At 40.3% G+C, this 23775-nt stretch overlaps 1 protein-coding gene across 3 annotated transcripts in view; it reads left to right on the top strand.

Annotated features, from left to right (window-relative positions):
• PARD3B (par-3 family cell polarity regulator beta) overlaps nucleotides 1–23775 on the top strand; it is a 392133-nt gene that overhangs the window by 324966 nt on the left and 43392 nt on the right. For all 3 annotated transcript variants that reach the window (XM_086897517.1, XM_086897518.1, XM_086897516.1), the window contains one exon: nucleotides 17517–17652. In XM_086897517.1, coding sequence (XP_086753643.1) covers nucleotides 17517–17652 — 136 coding nt within the window. The remainder of the gene's footprint in view (nucleotides 1–17516; nucleotides 17653–23775) is intronic.

Genomic DNA, 23775 nt, shown 5'->3' with positions numbered 1-23775 from the left:
TGTACAGCTTCCATGAAACAAAAAATTGTATGTAGCTGCTGAAATACTCTGCAGCTGAACTTACCTACTGTTTAAGGGAAAATTCCTTTTTTTTCTTTATGATTACTATTTTTGAGCAGATTTTCATACTGTGTGCTGGTGTGGGGAGGGGTTGTTTTTAGTGTGAATAGTGACAATTACCATTTAAAAACTAGTAGCCAACATTCTGTTATTTTCCCTGACCTCTCCTGGACCAGAAGTTTGGCTTTAATCTCTTCACAAATTTCAAGAATTCTTAAGCAAGCGCACTGGGAATATCTCTGAGTCGTGAGTACAGAACTGCTCCCTCAGAGTGTATTCCAGCCAAGATGCTTAGGCAAGGCTGTAGGGCACTTGTTTCCAGACTGCTATTCTGATGGTGGCCAACGTAGCCATCTGGTGAGGCCGGCTGGAAGACCCAGCTATGGCATCACAGAAGAAGATGGCTTAAAACTTGGGAACTACTATTCTTCAGACTTTATTTTATTAACATTCCATTTGCCTTTGAATGTGATATATTTTCATTAAATAAACTTGCCTCCTGGCCTCACTTGTATTCTCAAAAATTTATGCTCTTGGAATAGGCAGTTAAATCGTAGTAATGTGTGATTTTTATTCTATTTTCCTCACAAGGTTGAAAAATTGACCAGGATTAGGGAGTGAAGAATTTGGTTAGTGTGATGAGATGTCCTTTATTGCTGTGTCCACAACTACTTATGCCGGATTAAACAGCAAAACACAAGCTGGCAGAGTGCTCTTCTGACCTAATTCTGTACCACAACACAGATAGGAGGCTATCTGCTGATCTAACTGATAAGCATGACTGTCAAATCCAGATGGATGTGAAAGGAGTGAAGCACAGATGAGGCCCAAGAGCCAGAGTCCTGCATTTTCTGCAGCTGCCTGAATCCTTTAGATATCTTCACTCTGCAGCTGGGGTTGGGGGGGCAAGACTGGAGGGAGGGAAGCTGCCTGCTGTGGTGTGGAATCTACAGAAAACCAAAACTAAAAGCTAGTGCCTTAAACATTACTGGCCAAAGCAAATTGCCTGTTTTAAGGACCATATCTTCTGTAATGAAGCAAGAGATGGAATGGAACAGAATGGAAATCACAGTCTGATTTCTAAGCTGTATGCCAGAAGATTAGAGGTTTCTTTGTTCAATGTGTCTCAAGCTCCCTCTTGGAGAGTGGTGTGATGGGGAGGGGGTTTCTCTGTTCCCAGTTTTGCCTGTAAATGTACTGTATTAATGAATCAAATTCAGTGGGTATCCCATGGGGAGCAGTGAATTAGATGGGGAGGAAAAAGGGTAGTTTGGTGCATTAGTGGAAGATATACTTGAATGCAGAAAAATGAGGGAAGGAAAAATCTTACGGTCAATGTGCTTAAGTTAGCAATAGGGCACATCCATGGAGTTTTAACTTTGTTCATTGCAGAAAAAATGCAGCAGATGGGAGCGCTCTTTCTCCCACATCTCATGGGCTAGCTTGCTTTCCTGTCTTTTGGTGGGACAAATGAACATACCTGGACTGGATTCAGCATACCCAACTATCTGCTGCTCCAGGAATGGAGTCTGTGATCCACATTTATGATGGTTGGCAACCTTATAAAGCTGAGGGCTAGAGAAGCAAAGGGATGTTTATCCTGCATTGGAAATAGTAATTTTTCAGGCTGCATTCTCACAGATGTTCAGCACATACTCTTTACAGTTAGTTACCTGACACCAAAGCATCTTGGTCCTGTTGTCCAGTAGCTCTATCAGGTTGTTAGCTCTTCTTAATAAAAAAGTGTGTACTTTGTCCACAGTGACTTTAAGCAGCACTGAGGCTCACAAACTCTGAATTTGTCTTTGCAGCCTGTGTGGGCGTGTTACATTTGCCTTCTTCCTAAAACATCAAGTGTCATTGTCATGCGTCCTGTGGACCAGTGTTGTTTCCATATTATCTTGTGCTCCCCCGCCTGCTTTTACTGGTTCCATTGCTCTGCTGTGTGTGGGAACAAGACTGTCTATTGATTACACATTGGTTCAGAGCCTATTGCAAGGAGAGTTTCAGAGGCTGCCTCTGTGGGTTCTTCCCCTGTGGTCCAAACCAGCTGGTGAACAGCTTGCTCCAGACCAAGGGTGGTGTGTCCTGAGAGCACCGTACCATCCAAAGCACCCCAAAACTTCAAAGCCTGTTTTTCTGCAGCTCTGCTTTCAAAACATGAAGCAAATGTGTCCTGCAGTGCCATTTACTGACTCCTGAGAATATCCTAAGTAGTGGTCACACCCTCGTTTCAAAGGCAATATATGGGGCCATTATCTGAGCAAATACAGTGCCTGTCACTGAAAATCCATTGATGATGATGAATTCTAGTTACTGATGACTGCAGCCAGGTCCACAATGGTGAGTAGGGGGTAAAACATTAGCCCTTAAGCTCCAGTTGCCCTCTGTAAGCAGGTCAGCATTTCACAAGAGCCCAAGAAAAAAAAAAAATTCAAAAAATTTTAAACTGCTGGAGTCTCAGGGAAGCAGTGAGGAAATAAGGAGATAAAGAAAGAAGAAGGAATAGCAAAACTAAACAAAATACCCTTTGGGAGGAGGGGAAAAGCAGATTAAAAGATTTTAGAAGAGAAAAAAATAAGGATTTGAACAGTGACAGTGCATTCTCTTTCAGAATGGCAGAAATATGTATCTGTGTAGAAGAGTTAACTCAGGTTGGAAAAATTTCAAGAGTTTCAGGGAAAGTTGAATTTCTTGGTTATTTTGAAACCTTCAATGAGAAACATGCAGGGAAACTATGGAAATAATATACTGCTAGAAATATTCTAGATCTATGGTGAGATGAGTGTGTTTGTGTTTGAAAATGCTACCATGTCATATTGGTTTGGTGTCCTGAATGTCATTGTTAAATGGGGTTAACTTGTATTAATCTGAAAGAGTTCAAGATGTTTTTCTTTCTAAGTAACTTCTGCAGATGGGATGTGACACTGCTGTATACCACCTTTCAGTAGAAAATGTGCAGTTCCAGAGACAGGCTATCTGTAGACCAAGGTTCGATAAAGTTACCCTTCCTTAACACAAATACCTTTTTTTGGAAATACAGGCAATTTCATGTCCTCTCATTTCCATAAGTTGGTGAAAGGACAGAGTATTTTATGTATTTACAGTGGAAACTTAACGCTAGAAACAGAACACATTCTGATTTGCAAAATGCGGATGGGTGATACTTCCCCTGCCTGCTTCCCTGCTGGGGAACACCACGTCAGTGTTTATTCCTGGCTTGTGCCACCGCTGTGCAAGGTGAGCAGAGCCAGCTCCCCTGCACAGTCAGCAGCCCTGCAGCAGGAGCTGAGCCGGGGCCGTGCCCTGCAGTGCCTCCATCCGCTGGCCCTGGCTGTGCTGCTGACAGGAGCCTTGCCAAACATCCTCTCAGCAGGGAGTTTCAACAGCGATCTGAAGCCAGCAGAAGTATACAAGTGTCCTAGCATGGACGATGAGTTCTTTTATTTGTTTGTCTTGTTCATGTTACAAAATAGAGGTGGTGGAAGTTGGTATTTGTTTTCTTAGTGTTGACTCAGAGTACCTTTTCCATTAACCACAGCCCCTGCCCAGCCATTTCTGCAGTGCTCACTTGTCAGCTTTGACCATGCTCCCCAGAGTGGGATTTCTCCTCAGTTTGTAATGAGGAACAGGACTTTCAGGTTTTTCCATGTGTTGCCACCAAAACCAATATTACAGCCAGACTCAGCAGCAATGATGGCAGCACACAATAATAACCATCCCACATGCGATTTAGATTAACTGCTCTTCTGTTTAGTTCATATAATGCCTCAACAGCATGATCTGATTTGCTGTTTTCACATAATCCATCATTAATTCTTTGAGTTACAAAATGACATTTTTTAGTAGCAGATGGAGGGAAATGGGCTCCCCTACATTCAGAAGGGAGCTTCGCTTTCTCCAGCTGCACTTATGTCTCTTTATTTATCTGACTTTCATTTTAAATGTGGTTTCCTTTTACAAGTATGAGGGGTTTGGGGAGCAGTAATGCTTCTATTAGAGGTGTTGTCTTTAAGGCTGCCTTTTAGCATAGGTGGAACTAAGTAGTATTCACTGGCCACAGACCTCCAGCTCTGATTGTAAGGGAGGAGAGGAGTGGGTGTTTCGGCAGCATGCACAGATTGTCTCCTCCTCCATCTGAGGAAGATGCTGTTTTGGCTGCCAGAGGAAGCTTTTGGGCTTGTAGAGGACAGCTGTGGCACCCACATGGCTCTCATCAGTAGTGGCAGCAACAGGAACAGGAGCCATAATCTCAGTGCTCTCCTACCTCTGGCAATGCAGGAGAGCAAGTAGGAGCAGCTCTTTGGGGAGTCAGAATTGTTTCCAGAGCTTGGAAAAAGAGGAGAAAGGCAGTAGAAGTAGAGAGTAGTGTGGACTGAAGGCTGTCTCCTTCCCGCCATTCCTTTCCATGCACAACTGGTGCAGAAGCCCTGCACCCACTCTTCCCCAACCTTTCAGTCCTTTGCTAATTGTGTTCCCCTGCCTAAAACATTTTGGTCCTTGCCTTTTCTCCTCCCCTTTTCTCCTCACAGGCTGTTGGAATCTTCCCTGTCTCCCTTGTGAACCTTGCTGAATTGCCGTTGCTGAATTGCATTTTGCCACCCCCTGAATGAGAACAAATTAAACTACTTTATCTCGATCATTTGTGCAGCAAAATGCAATTTACTTGTGTTGCTGCAGGTCCTTGAGCCAACTCTGTTCTGGACACTTTTATCACTTTGCAATCTAATCTGCTGAATATCTCAGATCCTCTTGCATTGAAAGAAAAAGTGGTTTTAAGATTTTTTTTTTTTTAAACCAGCTGTGTATTTATGCATGCACAAACCCACAGTGATATTCATGTACTCATATATGTATGTATGTACCTGTGTAATAAATAAAAAATACATATCACACTTTGAAAGTCCACACCTAACTTGCTAATGTCAGCTACAGTTGATGGACAGCCAAGTCAGACTCTTTTTATAGTCCATTTCTAAAATGAAACCATAAATTTTAAACCCAGGCTTCATCATTGCAGAGAAAAAAGCTTTTCCAGCCTATTGATGAAATATAACATTTGATAGGATTTATGAGGCCCAGATTCAGGAGGATAATTTGCAGAGCACTTAAAGCTCCTTTTTCCTGCCCTTTGCCTTCCCTCCTCTCAAATACACATACCAAAAAAAGCCATTAGTAATGAAAAATTATTAAGGAAGATTTTTCTTGATTCCATACAAATGTCAATTTGTGAGAGAGAAAGAGGAAGAAAACAGTTACAGGAGCTCTTACAGTAAAGGGGTCTAAGTAGAGCCAGGCTGATTATATGAGAGGAATACTGGCTTTTACTGATAAATACACCATGTGATTATTTGCTGTAATACAGTCATTTGTAATGTGTCTTGTGTGTGTGTGTATGATTTTTAATAGTACCGGATGGAATTTATTTTTTTATCACATTGAGATATTCACAAACCAGCCACATAAAGTTAAAAATAAAACTGATACCCAGCTTCTTGGTATCTTGATAAAGTTTCCTTCTGGCTTGTATTACCAGAGTGATAATTTCAGAGGAAAAACATCTTCTGTAACTTGTGATCACAGTATCTGTCAAATGGTAGGAAATGAAGAAAACTGCCAGACAGTGTCAGATTTATTAACAGCTCTAAGAAAACCAAAATTAATGCATTTTCTCTTCTTTGATGGGTTGAAATGTCCATGTGCTGTACTTATCTTAATGGACAAGTGAAGGAAGTAGCACTCATCAATTAAGTCTCTCATTAAACTGACTACAGCTTAATCTGGAGCACATGCAGGAGTACTACATTCATACCAGGCTGTACCCTCAAAGGTGTTGTGGTTGTTGTTAAGGAGTGCTCATCCTGCAGATGCCAGAAGCAACCTGCTGGACCAGGGAGAATGCAGTCCTATAGGGCAGGGAGGGGGACAGCCATGGAAACAGGCTGTGCCACTTGTGCCTGGGGAGCTGCTGGCCTGACTTCCATTGGAAACTTGTTTTTCCACATGTTGATAACCAGTCTTCAACCATTTGGGTTCAAAATGCCTCCATAGGAGGTGTGCTAAAGCTGGATTTTTATGGAATCAGATAACAGCTGGGTTTTCTGGGGGGGGTGGGGGGTGTAGCTGGAAGGAGAAGATGACAAGGAGTTGTTTTGTCTGTGCAAAAAGTAAAAAGCAGCAGCATATATTCTTCCAACAAGAATCTATAGTCTTTCCATATGCTGGAATGGGGTCTTTATATTTTGGAAGGGAACACAGCCTAGTCTTATACCAGACTGTGGCTTTTGCCACCCCTTGAACAGTGACAGTTTGACTAAGTTATAAGATTTAGAGTCCTTCCCACACACATGATAGAAACTTGGCTGCTAACTTCACCAAAAGTACTTGTCCTGAGCTGCCAGAGCCAGTACATGTTTTTCCAGTAGCAGGTTCTGGCTGCAGGGACCAGATAGACTCCTGTTGCAGGAATGATGAGGTAAACAGGGTGTTCAGTGATGATCAGTGTTCCCAAGCCCTAACACCCCACCTTCTAAGGAGGAAAAGGGTGAGCTGCTTTGTATGCCCTAAAAATGCCATGGAGAGGCAGGACAAGAATGAGAACTGAGGAGAGGCTGGAGCGGCTAGGATGGGGAGAATAAAAGGGAGTGCTGGGCCAGGCTGTAGTTGTGGACAATTTGTGGATGCTTTAGAGCAGAGAGAAGTGTACCAGTACTGCAGGTTTGATGCTCTGTTAGTATGTCAGACATGAGCATCTCATTTCAACCAGTGTCAAAAGGAAGAGGTGCTGTTGGATGTCCCGTGCCACCCGCAGCACCATCCTCACTGGCAGCTGCTTTGGGAAGTGTTTTTGGGAAATGGGTCTCAAGGAGTGCTGGAAGGAGACATGCTGACCTAGGTGCATCAGGGGAGGTGTTTCTGTACTACAGCTACCTGTGCTACAGAGATCTGCTTTTATGGAAAGCCAATAATGGGTGGAGGAAATTGGCATCCTTGGCTGAAAGATAAGGAAGGGAAAGACTTCTAAGCATCAGGATGAGAACAGAGAATTGAGGCAGCAAGACAAAAACCGATGGGAAAGGATTGGTAAGGTGTGTCTCTAAACATGGCAGGGAAAGCATGAGAATCATTCTCTAGAGGCAGAGGGGAGCCTGAACCAGAACACTTGCTGCAGCATTTCTGGGACTCCCAGCCAAACAGAGAGATAGGTTTGATCTTCCTTTCCCAGGCAAGGTATGCCAAAAAATGGTTCTGTATAGTTTGAAGATTCCATTACTTCATTTTTTCCATTTTAACATTTTTCAAAGCAGTTACTAGAAAGGAGTAGGGATTACCTTCAGTCTTAAACAACTCTGTTCTCCAAGTGGAAAAGCAGAAGTAATTTCCTATCAGAAGTGCAGTGGAGTTGCCACTGTAAGAAGGAGCTAGAAAAACTATGTACGACTGTATGTCCAGGAGCTTCCACTGCCTGCATAATGCAAAGCAATAAAGTTACACTGCTAACTTGAGGCCTCTGAGTTCAGGAAAACTTCTCCAAAATGCAGTTTGGCTTATAAAGAGTTCACTTTGTTTATATAGAGCTTGTGATGAAAGTGGGTTGAAGGAATGTGTGCTCCCCAGTCTACAAATGCAAATTAAACAACAGTGGTCCCAGGACCCAGCTGCACCGAGGGAAGCGCCCAACGGGAGAGGCTGCTGGAAAGGTAGATAGGGTGGCCTTGGAGGCAGCAGAACTTTGCAAAAATCCATCTACCGCTTCAGCATCTGTCAGGGTTTTTGTTGAGCAATAACCACGAGCTAAATTTGCCATATATAATTCCTGAGAGAAGCCAGTAACTGATGTTTTGATTTTCTAGTGTGTTCCTGTGAAACTGCTCCAGTCTCAGTTGTAGTTTGGAAATACTGCCCTATCAGAGAACCAAAATGGATTTACCTTCAGGGTTGTCCCCATGGTAAGATTGTCATAAAATTTTTAGCCCCGTGCACTATTACAGTGTAGAAAATATAACTAGGCCTGTTCCTTTTGCACATCTGTTAAACATTTCGTGTGTCATTTTAGTAGCTATTCTGAGTAAGTGAACTTAAGATCATGGCACTGGAGTTAGGATGCTCTGAAGAGTGCGTGTGGATTATACCCCTCTGCAAGAAGCCCCGTGTGTTATAAGAGTCACTCGAGCACGCTCAGCAGTGCTTTCATTTTGCTGTGCCTTGCACTCACAGCTAGCAAAATCAGCTAGGAAAAATTTCACTGGTTGTCTGCTTTTCTTTAACTTGTAGTTGCAACATTAAATGCTTTCTGTATTAGGCTTACACGCTTCACCTTGCATGTGCCAGTGGCTTAATAAGAGCATCTGCTGTCTTTCTGTAGCAAATCTGATGATTTTTCTATGCACGTATATTTGGTTGTACATATAAATAGAATCCAGGCGCTGTTCGATGCATACGAAAGTGAACGTCAGATTGAAATGGTAACATATGAGGTTTTCTGCAGCTCCATTTATGAAGTATCAAGCTAAAAACAAAGCTGTGAAGTAGCCAGAAAACTTTTTATTTCTGCAGCCAAAGGCATATGCTTGTACAGCCTAACCTGATTAGGTCTCCGGTATGTTCTTAGAATGGTCAGTATTTCATGTGTTGTATCGTTGTCTGCGAGCTGTTTTTTCATTATGGTTGGGCTTTCATGCAGCAGAAAGTAGGAAAGCACTGCTCCAGATGTCTGGCTCCTTTCACCGACTTTGTTGCTGTCTACAGCAAAATTTGAGTTTTAACTCTACAGAGCAAATTCCCTTTGAATCTTTGGATACCCTTAAACAGTATAGTACTGGAGTATGTGTAAATGTCTACAAAGTGCAGTGATTGGAGTGGCTGGTTTAAGAGGAGCTATAAAATGGTTCCAGCTGGAGTGCATTCTTGAGGTAAGCTCAAAATGCACTCCAAATTGTCAGCACACTACTCAGAAAAAACACAAGAAACAAATCATCTTTAGTGTGCTTTACTTCCCTTAATGCACATAAGGATAGTGTAAATGGAAGCTGGTCAATTTTCAACAGTTTGTGTAAAATTGTCCCTAGGTTTTGCTTCTGTACTTCAGCCTTTGTGCATAAATGCATCACACAGGGTTGTAAGTATACCTGTGTGTATTTCTGTGGTCATAATGCCTTCTATATTTCAATAAGTATTGTGTATCTGTCCATTAATATTTATATGGAACGGAGAGCTTTGGTTCTTGCAATTTTTAATAAACATTGATGGTGTTACTAGTTTATACAGAGCATTCAATATGCTCCATCAAAATGGCAGCTCTAATTAGGTTCCTTGAATTAGCTAATGGATTTTGAGAAAGATAGCTTACAAAGCTCTTACAGCTGTCCAAGATATTCCTGCCATGGCAGAAAGACAAAAGGCCGCTGGAAACTACAGATTTGAAAGCGTTAGAAATGCGGCTGACAGTTAAAAAAGATAAATTACATTTACATTTTTTTTTCCTGTAAAAGTCCTGACACTGAATTAATGTTATCCTTGTAGTGACCATTTATAAAAGCACCCCCAAAAAGCCAACTTTATAGTAAGGATGCATTTCGGTTCTGAGAGCTGCACTTTTCCCTGGTGCTTTGCACATGATGTGAATTCTTCTTCATTTTTAAAATGTAAGCTAGATCTGTCACAGAATTACAGACACAGAGAACTTTTTTTTTAGTTAATGCTGAGTTGTCTACCTCCTCTCTAGCTAGGCCAGGTATTAAAAAAGCAAACCACATAGAGGATTAGTTGCTGCCACTGCCAGTGGCATAGATTGGCACGTATGTAACAAAGAGCAGATGATACAGTCTCTAGTGTGAAACTTGGAGAAGTAATTTCTGAGAGAAATGGATAGTTACTCTGGGCTTTGAAATTTTCTACAAAATATGTTTTAGAACAAGGGCAGCGGCATCTACTGTGAGGTAATTCTTAGATCCTCAATTCTTCTCTCACAAGGGAGTGCAGAAATGAAGACTTCACTGAATAGTCACCTTCTCTCCCTCTTGCTTTTGCTTTGTGTGTGGTAAAGAGAATTCCTGAGGGACTCCTGAATGGCTAATTCATTGAAAGTTTGTAAAGTAGTTATTATTTCGGCTTTAGTGATAAGTTTAATAAACGGTAGTGCAAAAAGCAATAGCCTGTAAGTGAAAAAAACCTAGCTGCCAGTTCCAGGCAGGTGTGATAGTCTTTAAGAAATAGAGTTACATTTCTACCCTGGAGTTTAGCATTCAGCATTTGCTTTGTTGGATTGTTAAAGCTGCTGTAAATGGAGTTTGGAGGGCTGAAAATCTGCTCTGTGTTGATGTGACCTATCTATTGTAAATATGCCAGCTGCTTTACATCAGTAAAGTAAAATACCCCCTCCCAAGCTGTGTTGCAATACAAAGTGCCAAAAAAGGCAATTTAAGTACTTTGCCGCGTAAATCCAGATGAAATTACCTTGGAGAGAAGGCCTTCAATTATGCCTCACACGTGACTTCTGCATGATGGATAAAAGGCATAATTGATATCATCTTTAGTGAAGAAACCAGAAACTGTTGCATTGTCTAGAGGCTACTGAAAATACCAGGAAAATCTGTTTTTCATTATTTTCATTGTGTATTGTTTATAGAGAGTTTGGTTGTTGTCAGCAGCCGAGTCCCTAATCTCCCTGCTTTCCTAGCCCTTCAGAGACAAGTGCACATCTCACATCAACAAGACAGCAGTAAACTGGTCCCATGCCAGAAACAGACATTGCCATTAACCAGCCCGAACTGGAAAGGCATCTTTTTTTTATTATTAGTTAAGATCTGGTGATTGCCTTCTTTGATGAGGCACAATACATTGAACAGAGAAAAGAAAAAAAATGACCTTTCTTTGAAATAAAGATGACAATCAGGCTACAAACAAGAAAATGTCTTCCTTTTTCTCTTTCCTTTCTACTTGATTGCAAATAATGTGTTTCTGTTAGAGTAGCATATACCATATCTGCTCACAGCAAAGTTAAACCTCAGTGTGCCAATTTTGTTTCCATAAAACAACAAATTAGGCTATACCTCCCATTATTCCTGGCCAGCTGTAGTCAACTATAAGTTATAAAAGAAAGTAATGGAGATGAGAAGTGGCTGGTTTGAAAAGATGATGCTCATTTTTATGTCTAGGCCGTCTGCCATGACAAACAGGAAAAGGTGTTGTATGTCATGTGAAGGGAGGGAAACATAAAAGGTTGCCTTGTGTCAAGCCACTGAGAGATATTTTATAAACAGTTTGGAAAAACTGAAAGTGATACAAATCTGTTGGTCTCAATCTTCAAATGGTTCTTTTGAGGCTTCTGTAAACATATTGTGAGCTATTTGGGGAAAGAAAAGGTTAATGACATTGCTAATTCATATCATGCAAGGTTCTCTTTCCTTCTTGCTTCCTAATGAGTCTGTAGGAACCTGAGAATATCATCTTCTCTCTTTCCACTAAGCTCCTAATGTCAAGAGGTCAGTAGTGATGTTACAGGGTCAATAGGACTCAATTTACGTCCAGACAAATGGTAGTCATGTGCTGCCCTAGGAGGCTTTGACCTTTTGGACAGATGTGGTTGTACTGCTTTTGTTTGCCTAAAGAACTGAAAGGTGACAGCTTATGTCCCACTGAAGCACAGTTATGAGTTATTAAAGTATTATAAAACAGGTTAAAATTCGGGGACTTTAATATACTTTAATATACAACTAAGTGTAAATGGCTTCTTCAGTGTAATTTGTTTCTCTGTGGTTTGTTTATGATTCTTTACATGAATTTATGCATCTAGAGAGAAACACATCCATCTAATGCTTTTCACTTCAGTCCATCTATGCAGACCTTCTCAGACAGTCCTGCCTAAATGGAACAGGGCTCAAAGTCTACCTAATCAGTCACTTTGCACAAGAGTCCAAATCAAGTGTCCTTGTAGAGCCCCTCTCCATTGAGAAAAAGAGTAGTTGTGTATACATCAATTATGTTCCCACCCAGAGCAAGAAAGCAGGTGCTGTGGAGACCAATAAAGCCTTATGCATGGTTCCAGTTCCTAGAAAGATGTCATTCTTAGCTTGGCTCCTCAGTGTGGGGTATGTGTAGCCAAAACCCAGGCTGGCTTTGGCTGAGAATCAAAGGTTATTCCTGAACCTTCAAGGCAACATCAGTGATGTCAGCAAGGCATTTCTGACAAGTCTTCCCTTGGAATACCTTTTCCTTACTCAAGTGCATATGAAAACAGCAAATGTTCATTTCTTTCTAAAATCTCTTTCTCTTGGTGATTACAAAGATGAAAACTGAATTACAGTAGAAATATATTCTTACCATTGATTTTATTTTTATCACTTCCCACCATTCTTTTTATTCCTTCTTACTACTGAGGCTGCAAAAATATCTTCATAAGAAATGTAATACTTCAGGGTAGAAATGCAAGAGCTGGAACTGAAAGTTACTGAAATATCTATTTGTTATAACTTCAAAATGGAAGTTTTATCCTAAGTGAAAGATACTCTTACATGCTCTGTTGGACACCCTTATACTGAGTAGCTTTGTAGACCACTGTGTTCCTTTCAGTATGTAAAATTAGTTTTGTTTTTTAGCAGATCGTGAAGATTGTCCATTCTCTAGAGTCTGTGAATCACATTTTGTCTTGGATTTGTTTGTTAATGGAAAATCCTCTAAAAGAATAGTTTTCCTTTTTCTTTTTTGTCTTCTTCATTTGCTTGTTTTGTTTTATTTTAACTTGGAAGCACCAGTTGTTTGCTTAGGGGACTGACAGTCAGTTGGGTGAAATCAGTGTTTGAAAGAAGTGGCTGGCAAAAAAGCCCTGTGCAATATTAATGTGTTTAGGAAAACCACTGGAAACAAAATGGGTTTTGCCTCTTTAAATGTATATTTATATATAGCTTTAAGTGGTTCATCTTACTTTGTATGTGCAACACTTGTTTTTAATTTTGTGTTATCAAGAAAGCTGCAGTAAGAAGTCACTAATTTAAAAAATGTCATTTGAACTTGAATGATGGAAATCCAGATTGGCAACGCAGAGGAAGAACACAGAGGAGATTTCACTGTGCAAAACCTGAGCCATACGTATTAAATACTGATTATGGTGTTTCAATTCTTTGGAAAAAAACCCTAGTCTATCATATTGAATATATAATATTATAGCTATGGTGCTTGTTCATCTCTCTCTTCAGAGATGATGGGGTGAAATTTCACAGTCGTATTTTACATAATGTCAGAGAGCTTGAAGCTCAGTCTGTGCTACGTTGTGGTTCCCCTTTTGTCTTGGGCTGTCTGTTCCAGCTGTGTTGGTTGAGAGGCTGTTTCAAAGGCGGTCCCTTTGCACTCACAGTGGGCAAGGTGGGCTCTGTGTGCTGCTTCTGACAGGTGCAGCACAGGGAGGGGAGGGTGATTTCTGGCCACTGTTTATCCAGTTGCTGGTACAGCCCCAGCAGTTGGACTAGAACGATGGTGTTGGTTCCAACGACAGCACAGACTTGTTTTTCTCCTTCTCCCAAGCCAGAAGTCCTTATCCTCCCAATAAGGACTGTATTTAACAAAACTACAAAATGACTGTCAGAAATGTGTTTTTTCCTCCTTTGAGCGTTCACATACATTTGTTGGGGTTTTTTTCTATTACAAAAAAAAACCCAGCCTTGCAGTGTGTGCAGTTTATTGGAAGAACTGTTGAACTTCTCTTGAGTTTGTTTATGGCTTGGGATTTTGAACATGTTTGTTACTGTTGTTTGAAATCAGCACCTGAGTCTTCGCAACTCTTTTTGCAGTTTCTCAGAGATTTATTCCTACACACAGACATTATTTTGAACTTCCCAGTGTCAGCTGCTTCTGAATCAGTCTCCTTACATGTAGCACAATTTCAGGAAATCATACTGAAAACAACTGGGAAATGCTGAGTGAACGGTTCTCTCACAGTCTTGTGACACAGAGAAGTCAGTGAGTACATTAAATTCCAGATCTGGGAGCATGTGATGGTGGAGGGAGTGGTAAAAGTGTGGTTGCATGGTTCTCTGAAGAACATGTAGCATGGCTCCAGAGCCATGTCAGGGAAGCCAAGTGTCCACAAAATTGTACATATGATGAGGACTGTAATATTTATATCTCCTCAAGGAGAGAGCACTGCATTAAATGTAAAGCTACTGTAAAAAAATCTGTCTGCTGTACTTACCAGCCTTGCTGAAAAGCTTCAGTAAGTGTCCTTAATATAAGCTGAGTTTGATTGGAGTGATGTTTTTCTATTTCTTCTGTAAGCTCAGGTTCTTTTTCAGTATAAATAGTCATGCATCTGAAACATTTGAACTGGTATTCATCTGCTGTTTCCCTGTCTGAGAACCACTATCTGATCAAACCAATATTTTTTAATTATGTATTTATAGGCAGATGGGAGAATAGTTTACAGTCAATGTATGATCTTCTCTGCAAATCTTGGAATATTGTGTTGGGTTTTTTTTTTAATATTGCCTTATCAGTTTCTTTTTTTTATTACTGATGACTTCATTCTGTTTGAATTCAATGCTTCAGTTTCTTTGGGGTAAACTAATAGATTATGTATGCGATATTTGCACAGTGCTGATTGAATTCATCTGGTGAGTTTGAATGTGGTTCATATATTCACATAATTGTCAGGAGCCAAGTTGAAATTCAGAACTGTTTCATGAGCATTGCACAGGGCATCATATTTATCTCACTTTACTCAGGAGTGGGTAAAACTCCCATGGTAAGTTAGAATGCAGCTCTTTCAAAAGCCAATGTCTTTTACGTTATAAACTGGTGGAGAAAAAAAAGTTGTGACGCTTTAACTGTATCCTGAAAATATTAAGTGGATGTACTGAGAAGCCCTCTTCCTACCTGTTTCCCTTCACTTTTCTAACAAATTCTGAACTTACTGGCCATTTTTGACCAGACTTGACTGGTCACTTGATGTTCAAGAGATACTGGAACACAAAGTTACACTAAGTGTAAATAAGCAGCCTGCTAGAGAGGCCTGGTTAAATGTTCTTGCTGGGGAGAAACACTGCAGTGAGAACCATTTTCAGACACGAGAGAACCCACAGGAGAGAAGCGCAGGAAATCAGACTTCACGGAGCTGCTTGCTTCCACAGAGATTACGCTTGTGTTTTCACACTAATCCAGATGGATAACTTTCCATGTGCTGCTATCTTTCATTCAAATATTCCTACTCATTCTCATGGTTTGTAGTTTAATACTGCATGGCAGAGGTTTGCCAAAGCAAAATCTGTCAGGCCCTGTCTTGTAATATATATAATCAGCTTGAACTCTGCAGCAGCACTGGCTCAAAGGGTTTGAGCAGAAGGAAGTTCACCTACAGGAGATCTACAGTCAGTGGAGCACAATATATCAATCTCAGATTTAATTTTAAATGGGGGGAGGGATCCCCCAATGTGTGTGGTATTTTCAGATTGCCCATTCAGCCAAAGCACCTGCTGGTAAAAAGTGGGTTAGACCACTATGGGTGCTATACAGTTTGTGGAGAGCTGCAGTGAGCCAGATTGGCTGGAATCAAACTAGACCTATTGCCTGTTTCCCTCTTAGTGTGTTTTCTTCTTAGCTGCTTTGGGCAATGTTGCTGGCAAAGCAACAGGGACAATACTTGGAGCCTTATCTGTGTGTTAGCAGCCCTCATTACACACTTTATCTGTACTCACAAGTAATGTCAGGGGATTTCATAGGTATTGTACTGCTCATGAGCTATGGACCAAGCTTCACTGTTCTAAGTGATAGTCCCCATTAGCTAGACCTCAGTTTCAGTGTTTCGAAACTGGAAATGGTTCTCCACTATTTGACAAGATTTCATGCAAAGAACAGAGGCATTTATCTGTGGAAGGAACAAAGGTGAAGAGGGAATATACTTTTTTCCCCCTCAGTAGTCCACAGAGTTTGTGCAAGCTTTCTGCTCTGTCTTGGCAGATCATGAGAAAAAATTCATGCGCTCTGGAAGATTTCAGTAAGTCAGCCAGAGAAGCCTGAAACCTCTGGGACTTTTTAGAGTGGATGGATAACTTGGGCTTCAGGAAAGGAAGTCATTTGATTTTTCATGGAAACATATTGATGCTGCAAGTAACCATTTCCAATCCTAACTGCATATTCAGTTGCATTTGCAGCCTACATGGAATTTCTAATTGGTAGTTAATTTCCAACCAGTCTAGATTGCTGATACATACTAGAAACTAAGTATTATTGAACTGATGGGTTAATGTCCAATATTTTGTGTGTGCTGCCCAAATTCATTTTGCTATGCAAGTCCTATCAAGGGCTTCCTTAGATTCTGGCATACTCATAGTGGAGCATGACGTAGCAAGATGCTCCACCAAGTCTGTGCTCGTGTGAACAAATCTCTGTCTCTGAGGCAGAGTTAAGGTTGTAGATTAAGAGAATATATGGTGATGTGCTGCAATAACAATGGTCTGAGTTTAGGAGCAGCCACAAATTAATTGTATAATTAATAATTCCCTGTGAGTGCCAGTAAATGCTACTTAGCCATACAGTCACTACTCACCCCAGTGCTGACTACAGCAGGGCTGGAAATAGCTGCAGGAAGCTTTTAATTTATTAATTTTAAATATGACCAGTTTTTTGAATTCTTAGTCATTTTCAGGATTTTATTTAATGCTTCCTGGTTATAGCTTGAGCTTCCACAGTTGTACAAGCTGTAAGGTTTTAGAAAGCTCACTAGGGTCAAAACCCACAGAAAGGTATGTGTTTGACTTGGTAAACTAAGCAACTCCAGTGGATTTACCAGAGCAGTTTGCAGCATATGCAGTTCTGCATACAAGTGATTCTTTGTGGATTACTAAGTGAATTACTGTTTAATTACCATTTTAAAAAGATGGTGTCAAGATTTAATAGTGTGCTTTCCCATCTCTTGCCTGCCCTGGATTTTCATGGTTGATGTTTGAGTTCTTTGTATACTTGGGAGGTAGTTTGGGGTTTTTTATGAGGAAAAACTTTTCTGTGTTTCTATGTGAATAATAGTTTATTCTTTATCTAGAACATATGTAATTTTAGGGAAATTCCACATTTAGCATGGGAACAAAGGAAAACATTTTTTGGCAGCTTATCATCATCATCATCATTATTAGCAAAATATGATGGTCATTTATAGCTGCTCACAGGAATGTTAAAAGTTTTCTTGTGCTCCCCCATCTGTCTGCATCCATCTGTTGTCTCTTGTCTTGTACTGGAATTGCTAAGTTCTTTGGACAGGGATGGCCTTTTATAAAAACAGAGATCAAGTTTACAATTAGCAGCTTTGTCAAAAAAATAAAGCAAAAATAAGGCTGATATGGGCCAGTGGGAACTATGCAAATCAGGAAAATCGAACACAATCCCTTTGTCTCAGGTCTGGCAATTCTCTGTGTACCTGGTGTCAGATATGTGTGTTCATAGGAGTTTTATTTAGCTTTTTTTTTTCCCCTCAGTGGCTGCACAGGTGGTGGGAATGCTGATCGCATCCAGAGGCTGCGGAAGGAGTACCACCAGGCCCGGCGGGAGGGCTTGCCTTTCTATGAGGATGACGAGGGAAGGATGCAGCTGTCTGACTATGACCAGCGCTGGGTAGGTCCATGGTGGGATCCAAAGTGCTTCTGCAACGTTCAGAGTTAGCAGAAGGTGCTGTTTGTGTTTTCCAGAAATCCTGTATCAGTGGAACATGAATTTAGGGAATTCATAGAAATGGAGAAATCCCTAAAGCCAGCCCACAAAAGAAAATACTAATGATGAGAACTTGGCTAAAATTAACTTGTCTGTTCACTGTATTTGATTTAGACCCAGGTTTCCTCCATTAAACCAAAGACAGAGAGACACTGCCAAACATTGTTATGTGTGGTAGCATCAAGGCTTTTCAGATGGATTTATGGTACTCTGGCTGTTCATCCAGTGAGTCTCTGGATTAACAAGAGCATTAGAAGATCAGACTCTCATTGTCCTTAGATGCAAAGTGAGAGGGAGGAAATAGAGGCATGTCTGTCCTACCTTTCCTTCTGCACATGGGACAGTAGCAATCTGGCCATGTTACAGCCTATGTAATTTTTATAAAGTGAAAAATGAAGTAATTTTCTCCCCTGCATCAAATTTCTTAAAATATTCTACGAACACCAAAGAACTGTTACAGGCATGGTGTATTCCCTGTTTTACATCTAGGACTTACACTACACAGAAACATACTATCTACCCCACTACTGAAGAGTAACCTATAACTTGTAGAAGAACCAGAGATTGAATTAACAGTGCCAGATTTTTAAATGTGTTAAATAATTGCAACAGCCATAGTCCATGTGTATTCAAGAGCTCTTCCTGAGCAAGTTCTGAACTTGGACTCTGTCTCTTTTGAAGTAATTATAATCAACCAGCATTCAAAAATGTAGCTTTGATAAAATGCAATTTATGCTAAATTCAAAATTTTTGTTTAAAAAAAGACAGAATATGTAAAAAACTTAAGAATCTATATATGTCTGAAGTTTGAACTAACATTAGTTTTAATGTCCCCAAACTGTTGATGTGAATGCTGAAGTGAAATTTGCAATGACTGCAGCTATAGTACAAAAAATCCTATGCAAGAGTAGACTTTATTGAAATCACAGAGAGATACAGAGTTTAAAGGGGTGTTTTTACAGAAATGATCATATATATTTGTTCATTAACTCCAAAATTGTTGTTGTATATACTGTTCTGATTCAATTATCAAAAGTGTCATCTTCAGTGAAATAATTCTTTCCTTAAAGCAGTTAACTTTAATCCACTGCCTTAAATTTTGTGACCCAAATGTGTGAGTCAATGCCACCTGCCATTCTTCTTCTGAGTTACTTTTGTAAACTGAAATAGGAATATGCATCAAATGTGTCTTCCCATTGAAATTCTGTGTTGTGATAAGTGTCCTGACAGGCCTCAGACTGAGTCAGTGCAACCTCTTCAGCAGCCTGGGGATTTCTACTTCTTATCTGAAACTGATAAAGCTTTATTAATGTTCAGATGAGGCTGAGATTTATGATCCAGTGTAGTTTCACAAGATTCACAAAGGTTTCTTCTAGGTAATCCTCTATAAGCCTTTCCTGTTGGGTGTAATGCCCAGAGATTACTGATTTCCAAAGCTTTGCTTTTCCCGTGAGACATGTTGTCCTTAATCAAAGCACCTGAAAGTGTGCTTAAAGTACCTCAATCTTGAAATGATTTCACCAGGATTGTTGCTTTTTGTCCTTCCAGTGCATAATATTTGTAAGCAGTTTTGTTGTGAGGAATGGCAGTCTGCTCAAAAAATCAGAGTTTACCTTGAAGTCTTTAGTACTCTGAAGTTTGTTGCTGCAACAGTTCTTCTTGTTGAAGTAGTTTATAAACTTCAAAGGCTTCTGGTCTCTTCATTGCAACAATATCACCCATTGATCCATCCAGCCCTGCTTTCATAGACACTGTCTTTCAGTCTGGAAAATACTGCAGCCACAACTTGCTCTCTTCCAACTCAAGGCCGAAAGTTCTACTCCTGGGTGTAGTTTTACCCTTGAAATACCTGTGTTACAATCCACAGAGACAGAAAAGGAGGAACAAAAATAGAATCAAGATATTTAAAAGAAAATAAATGTCTCAAAGCATCTTGCCAGGAGAGTCCTTAAGATAGCTTTTAAGCAATGCCATCATTCCCACCTCGGGCAGCTGACCCTCAGCAGTGCTGTGGTAACACAGATTGAACAACAGCTGATTTTTTTCCACCTTTACTTATCAGTGAAGAGACATGCCGATGACTAATTGCATAATTGCGAATAAATAAAAACTTACTCTAATCTTCAGGATGTCAAGTCTTTCTTTAAAGAGACAACAGACAGCTGAGGAGGAGGAAAACCTTCTGGTAGAAGTTTTCTTTCTTCCCACAGGAGGTTATGGCACCAGGGAAGCTGCAGCTGGGAAAGAGATGCTGGGTCTCTGTATTTTTAAGACTCAATTAGTCCTTTCCTTACTTTCCTCAGTCAACTGTTTTACCTAAGCCAACTTTCTTGTAAGATGTCTTTCTAATGTACAGCAGCTGCTGTAATCACTTCCCACCATCTCATGAAATACACAGATAAGTTGGAAAAAGCAGAGGATAATTCAAGAAGACACTACACCATCACAAATCAGCAGCCTCAAAAATGGACCCTGGGTCTTGTCCTCCAAAAGAGTATCTGAGAACTCATGAGGCAAATTTGTATCTGATAAAGCTGACATTGACAAGTGGCCTTTAGCTGACACTGTAATGGGACAGAATTTCTAATAGAAGGGGGTATTTCTAACAATCTACTTTTTTTAAGTGGGATAAATCAAGTTAAAGTGCCGAGCCGGCTGAAAAGCTAGCATTGTAAGGGAAAATGATCTCATGACAGGCAATTGGGATCCATAAATGTTTTAAAAATAAGGTCAAAAATTCATTTTAAATAGGCTTGCTATTCTCTCATCATCCATTCCTCCCCCCTGCATCCATTTTCCAATTCTCCTCTGTTCTTCTCATCTGTTGCTGGATTAATTTTTTGCTCTCTTGCGCCTTCATTCTGCTTTCTCGTCCCCACAGTCTATTCCTTTTCTTTTTGTAAGGAACTGAATAATTCAGTTTAGTGTGTTTCCATAAACAGACAAATGTATATGGCACTGTCTCTGCTATTGAGCCAGACCCTTTAAAATTATTTTCCTATTCCATTGTGCTTTGGTTTGTTCTCAAGTTTTGCATCCTTTGGACTTTCTGCCCCCCCCCCATCACCCACCCCCTCTTTTCAGGTTTATAACTAGGATAAATGATGAACCAAATTTTGTATGGTGGATCACAAGGCTTAAAATAAACCTCAGCTAGTTAGCCAAAGGACAGGCTGATAATAAGTATAAATATTGTCTAGGAAAATTAATGCTTTTTGTTGTCAGTGTAAAATGAGATTACCCTAAAATTTTCTGACAGCTAGGGAATATTGGGATGTATCAGCTCTGAAAAGGGTTTAGGCATGTGCATACATGCTCATGTCTTAGTGGGACATCAGATATTCAAAGCACTCACGAAGATACCAAATAAAAACCTAATCCAGGTCTCCCAAATGAGGCAGATGTTTATGTAGTGTTATCATGGCTGCAATATCAGACCCTGAAAGAACTGTGTAAGAGTAAGCTGCAAGAACTTAGTCTCTCTAGGAGCTGGAAGGCTTTCTCACAGGCAGTCTTTTTCAGGGCTTTAGAGTCACAGCCTAATAGCAGATCATGAGAAATAGCTAAGGAGCTGTCAAGAGAAAGCCATGCAGTTAGCATCTGCACTTGTATTTAAGTGCATTTAAATAATGAGGAATTAATCATCTATTTGAGGATTTACTTGGATTGTCTTACAGACTTTGTACAAATCCAGTTACTTAAAACATCAATTCTTTCCTTCAGGATGGCAGTAAATCCTTGAAACTTTATCTTTTTAATGCACATTCAAGGACTGCATGTAACACAGGCCACATTGCAAATAGTTCTTCACCTGTTAGGGACCACATCAGCTTCACCGCACAGAGCCTTGGGTTAACTGCTTCTAAAAGCCATTTCCTTATTTGCAGATCAGATTTGCAAGCTTGTAAATAACCTAAAGATACAAGAAAACCTGTCCCTGGAAACTGGCTGTGAACCTTTCAATTGAAACAAACCTGTAATGTATTGAGTTTTGTCAGCTCCCAGTTGAGAGTAGGAAAAAAGAATCATGCCTGTGTGTGTTAAAGGCCACGTACTTTATTGTGTGCCTGGCAGGATTCCAAGCCTAAAAATCAACGAGAACAAAGAAAGGAGCATTAATAACTGCATTATTTTTCCATAATGTGTCAAAGGGTTCTGCGCTTCCTTCAGGATGAATAAGGAGCTGTTTGTACTTTTCATGATCAATTAATTCCAGGTTCAGGATGTTGCATTTCAAATAGGTTAGGTTCCTAAAGCACACAAACGTTTGTGTTGGACTATGGTTAGAAACCAGAATTCCAGCTTCTAGAATAGTAACATTCCTGTCTTCTAGCGCAATGGGAGAAGCTGACAATTTTATGTGAAACATATAGCAGAAACTGATGCAAATTCCAGATTTTCTGAGTCCACAGACTATTAGTAGAAAACATTAAATAAAAAAAAAAATAAGAAAAAAATAAGAAAAATACAATAACGTATTTAACATATAGCTGCTTTGAAAAATCCAGATCAGAAGTATTAGTTGTCCGTATACTTATTAAAAGAGTACACAAATCATTTTATTAAAATGTATGATTAACTTACTGATCAAGAACTTCTTATGGTCCCAACTTATCTCTGCTTAATGAAGGTTTCTGTTTGGGAGGTATTGTACAGAGCTCCTTCTAACTAAGCAGAGCAATTTTGAAATCTACAGGCCAGCTTTTGGGGGTAGTTTAGGGGAAAATTATTTGGGAGAAATCCCTGCCAAACCTCATGTGAAAAATAAACTATTCCAAATGTCACATGTAAGGAGAGCCAAATTCAATTCCATTAATACTAGTAATAAAGAGTGACTTCTATAACTTGTTTGGAATCATTCCTACTTATACAAAGGTTAGATTTGGCACAGATTATCTGAACCAGAGGGGAGTCTGAAATGCTCATGTCTTCATGCATACACTTTGTACATGCTCTCATTTACCAGGGGAAACAGTTCTGGTGCCATATGTCGTCTTATCAGAGCTCATTGGTATTGTTTTTACCCTACAATATTATGTGAATTCCAGAAATTCATCATGCCATCTATTCCACAAGGTGCCTCTGCATACAGCTGGGTTTTGTTGTTTCTCAGTGCAGGGGGGTGATTCTGAGGAAGACAAACACTAAGCATTTCTCTTATTTCATACAAGTTGCTGAAAGAAATCAGACAAAAACATGTGGTGCTGCCAGGCTGTGGCTGTCCTTGCAGGCTCACAGTACTGAGAGATTCCAAATGTGCCAACAATCATGTCCCTTGCAGTTAGGACAGGTTCTTCTGATATTGCCCAAATGGGGGATTTGAGTGGGACATTGCAGAGATCATGACAGCTGTCATGGATCAACTTGATATGATATGAAAGGCCCTAGAGGTTTTCTATTGTATATATTTTGCCTAATTTGCCAATATGTTAAGGGAGGCAAGAAACAAATCTCTAACCAATAATTATATTGATGAGAGGAGTTTGTGAGCAGGTAATCCATGCTGTTTACTATGCTCAACAGTTACTGTGTTTGAGCACATAGCCCACAGCTCTGCAGCTTTTATCTGTGGGCTTTTTATTCTGTGAGGCACAGAAAATGGGCACAAATAGCCATTTTGGAGGTAGCTGTAATCTATCTGGCTTGACTACAGCTCTCAGTAGTGGCTGGGTATTTGCAGTTTACTTTGGGTTTGGCAAGCTCCTGCCCGTACAGGCTTCAACAAGTTTCTGTCTCCTTGCTGGTCACTCTGTAGACAGGGGACTGTGTGGCCACTTTCCCTGAGCATGTGTGCACACTGTGCCAAATCTCAGGCCAGCGTCACATGGGGAAGCTGGAAGAGCACTGAGATTTTAACACCGAGCCTTCGCACGTGAGGCTGCCAAAGCCAGTACTCTGCACCCTGAGCTTTCCCTGCCTTGCTTAGCCTCAGTGATGCTTCTCTGTGACAGCTTGGTCCTGACCCCCAGCAGCTCAGTGCCCCACTCACCAACAGGATCAAATACAGCTGCTTCTGGGTCTGGCTAC

The sequence above is a fragment of the Cyanistes caeruleus genome, chromosome 7 (genome assembly GCF_971803275.1).
Source record: "Cyanistes caeruleus chromosome 7, bCyaCae1.hap1.1, whole genome shotgun sequence".
Taxonomy (NCBI): domain Eukaryota; kingdom Metazoa; phylum Chordata; class Aves; order Passeriformes; family Paridae; genus Cyanistes; species Cyanistes caeruleus.
The sequence above is the reverse complement of the archived record's forward strand: the minus strand, read 5'-3'. Positions and strand labels throughout refer to the sequence as shown.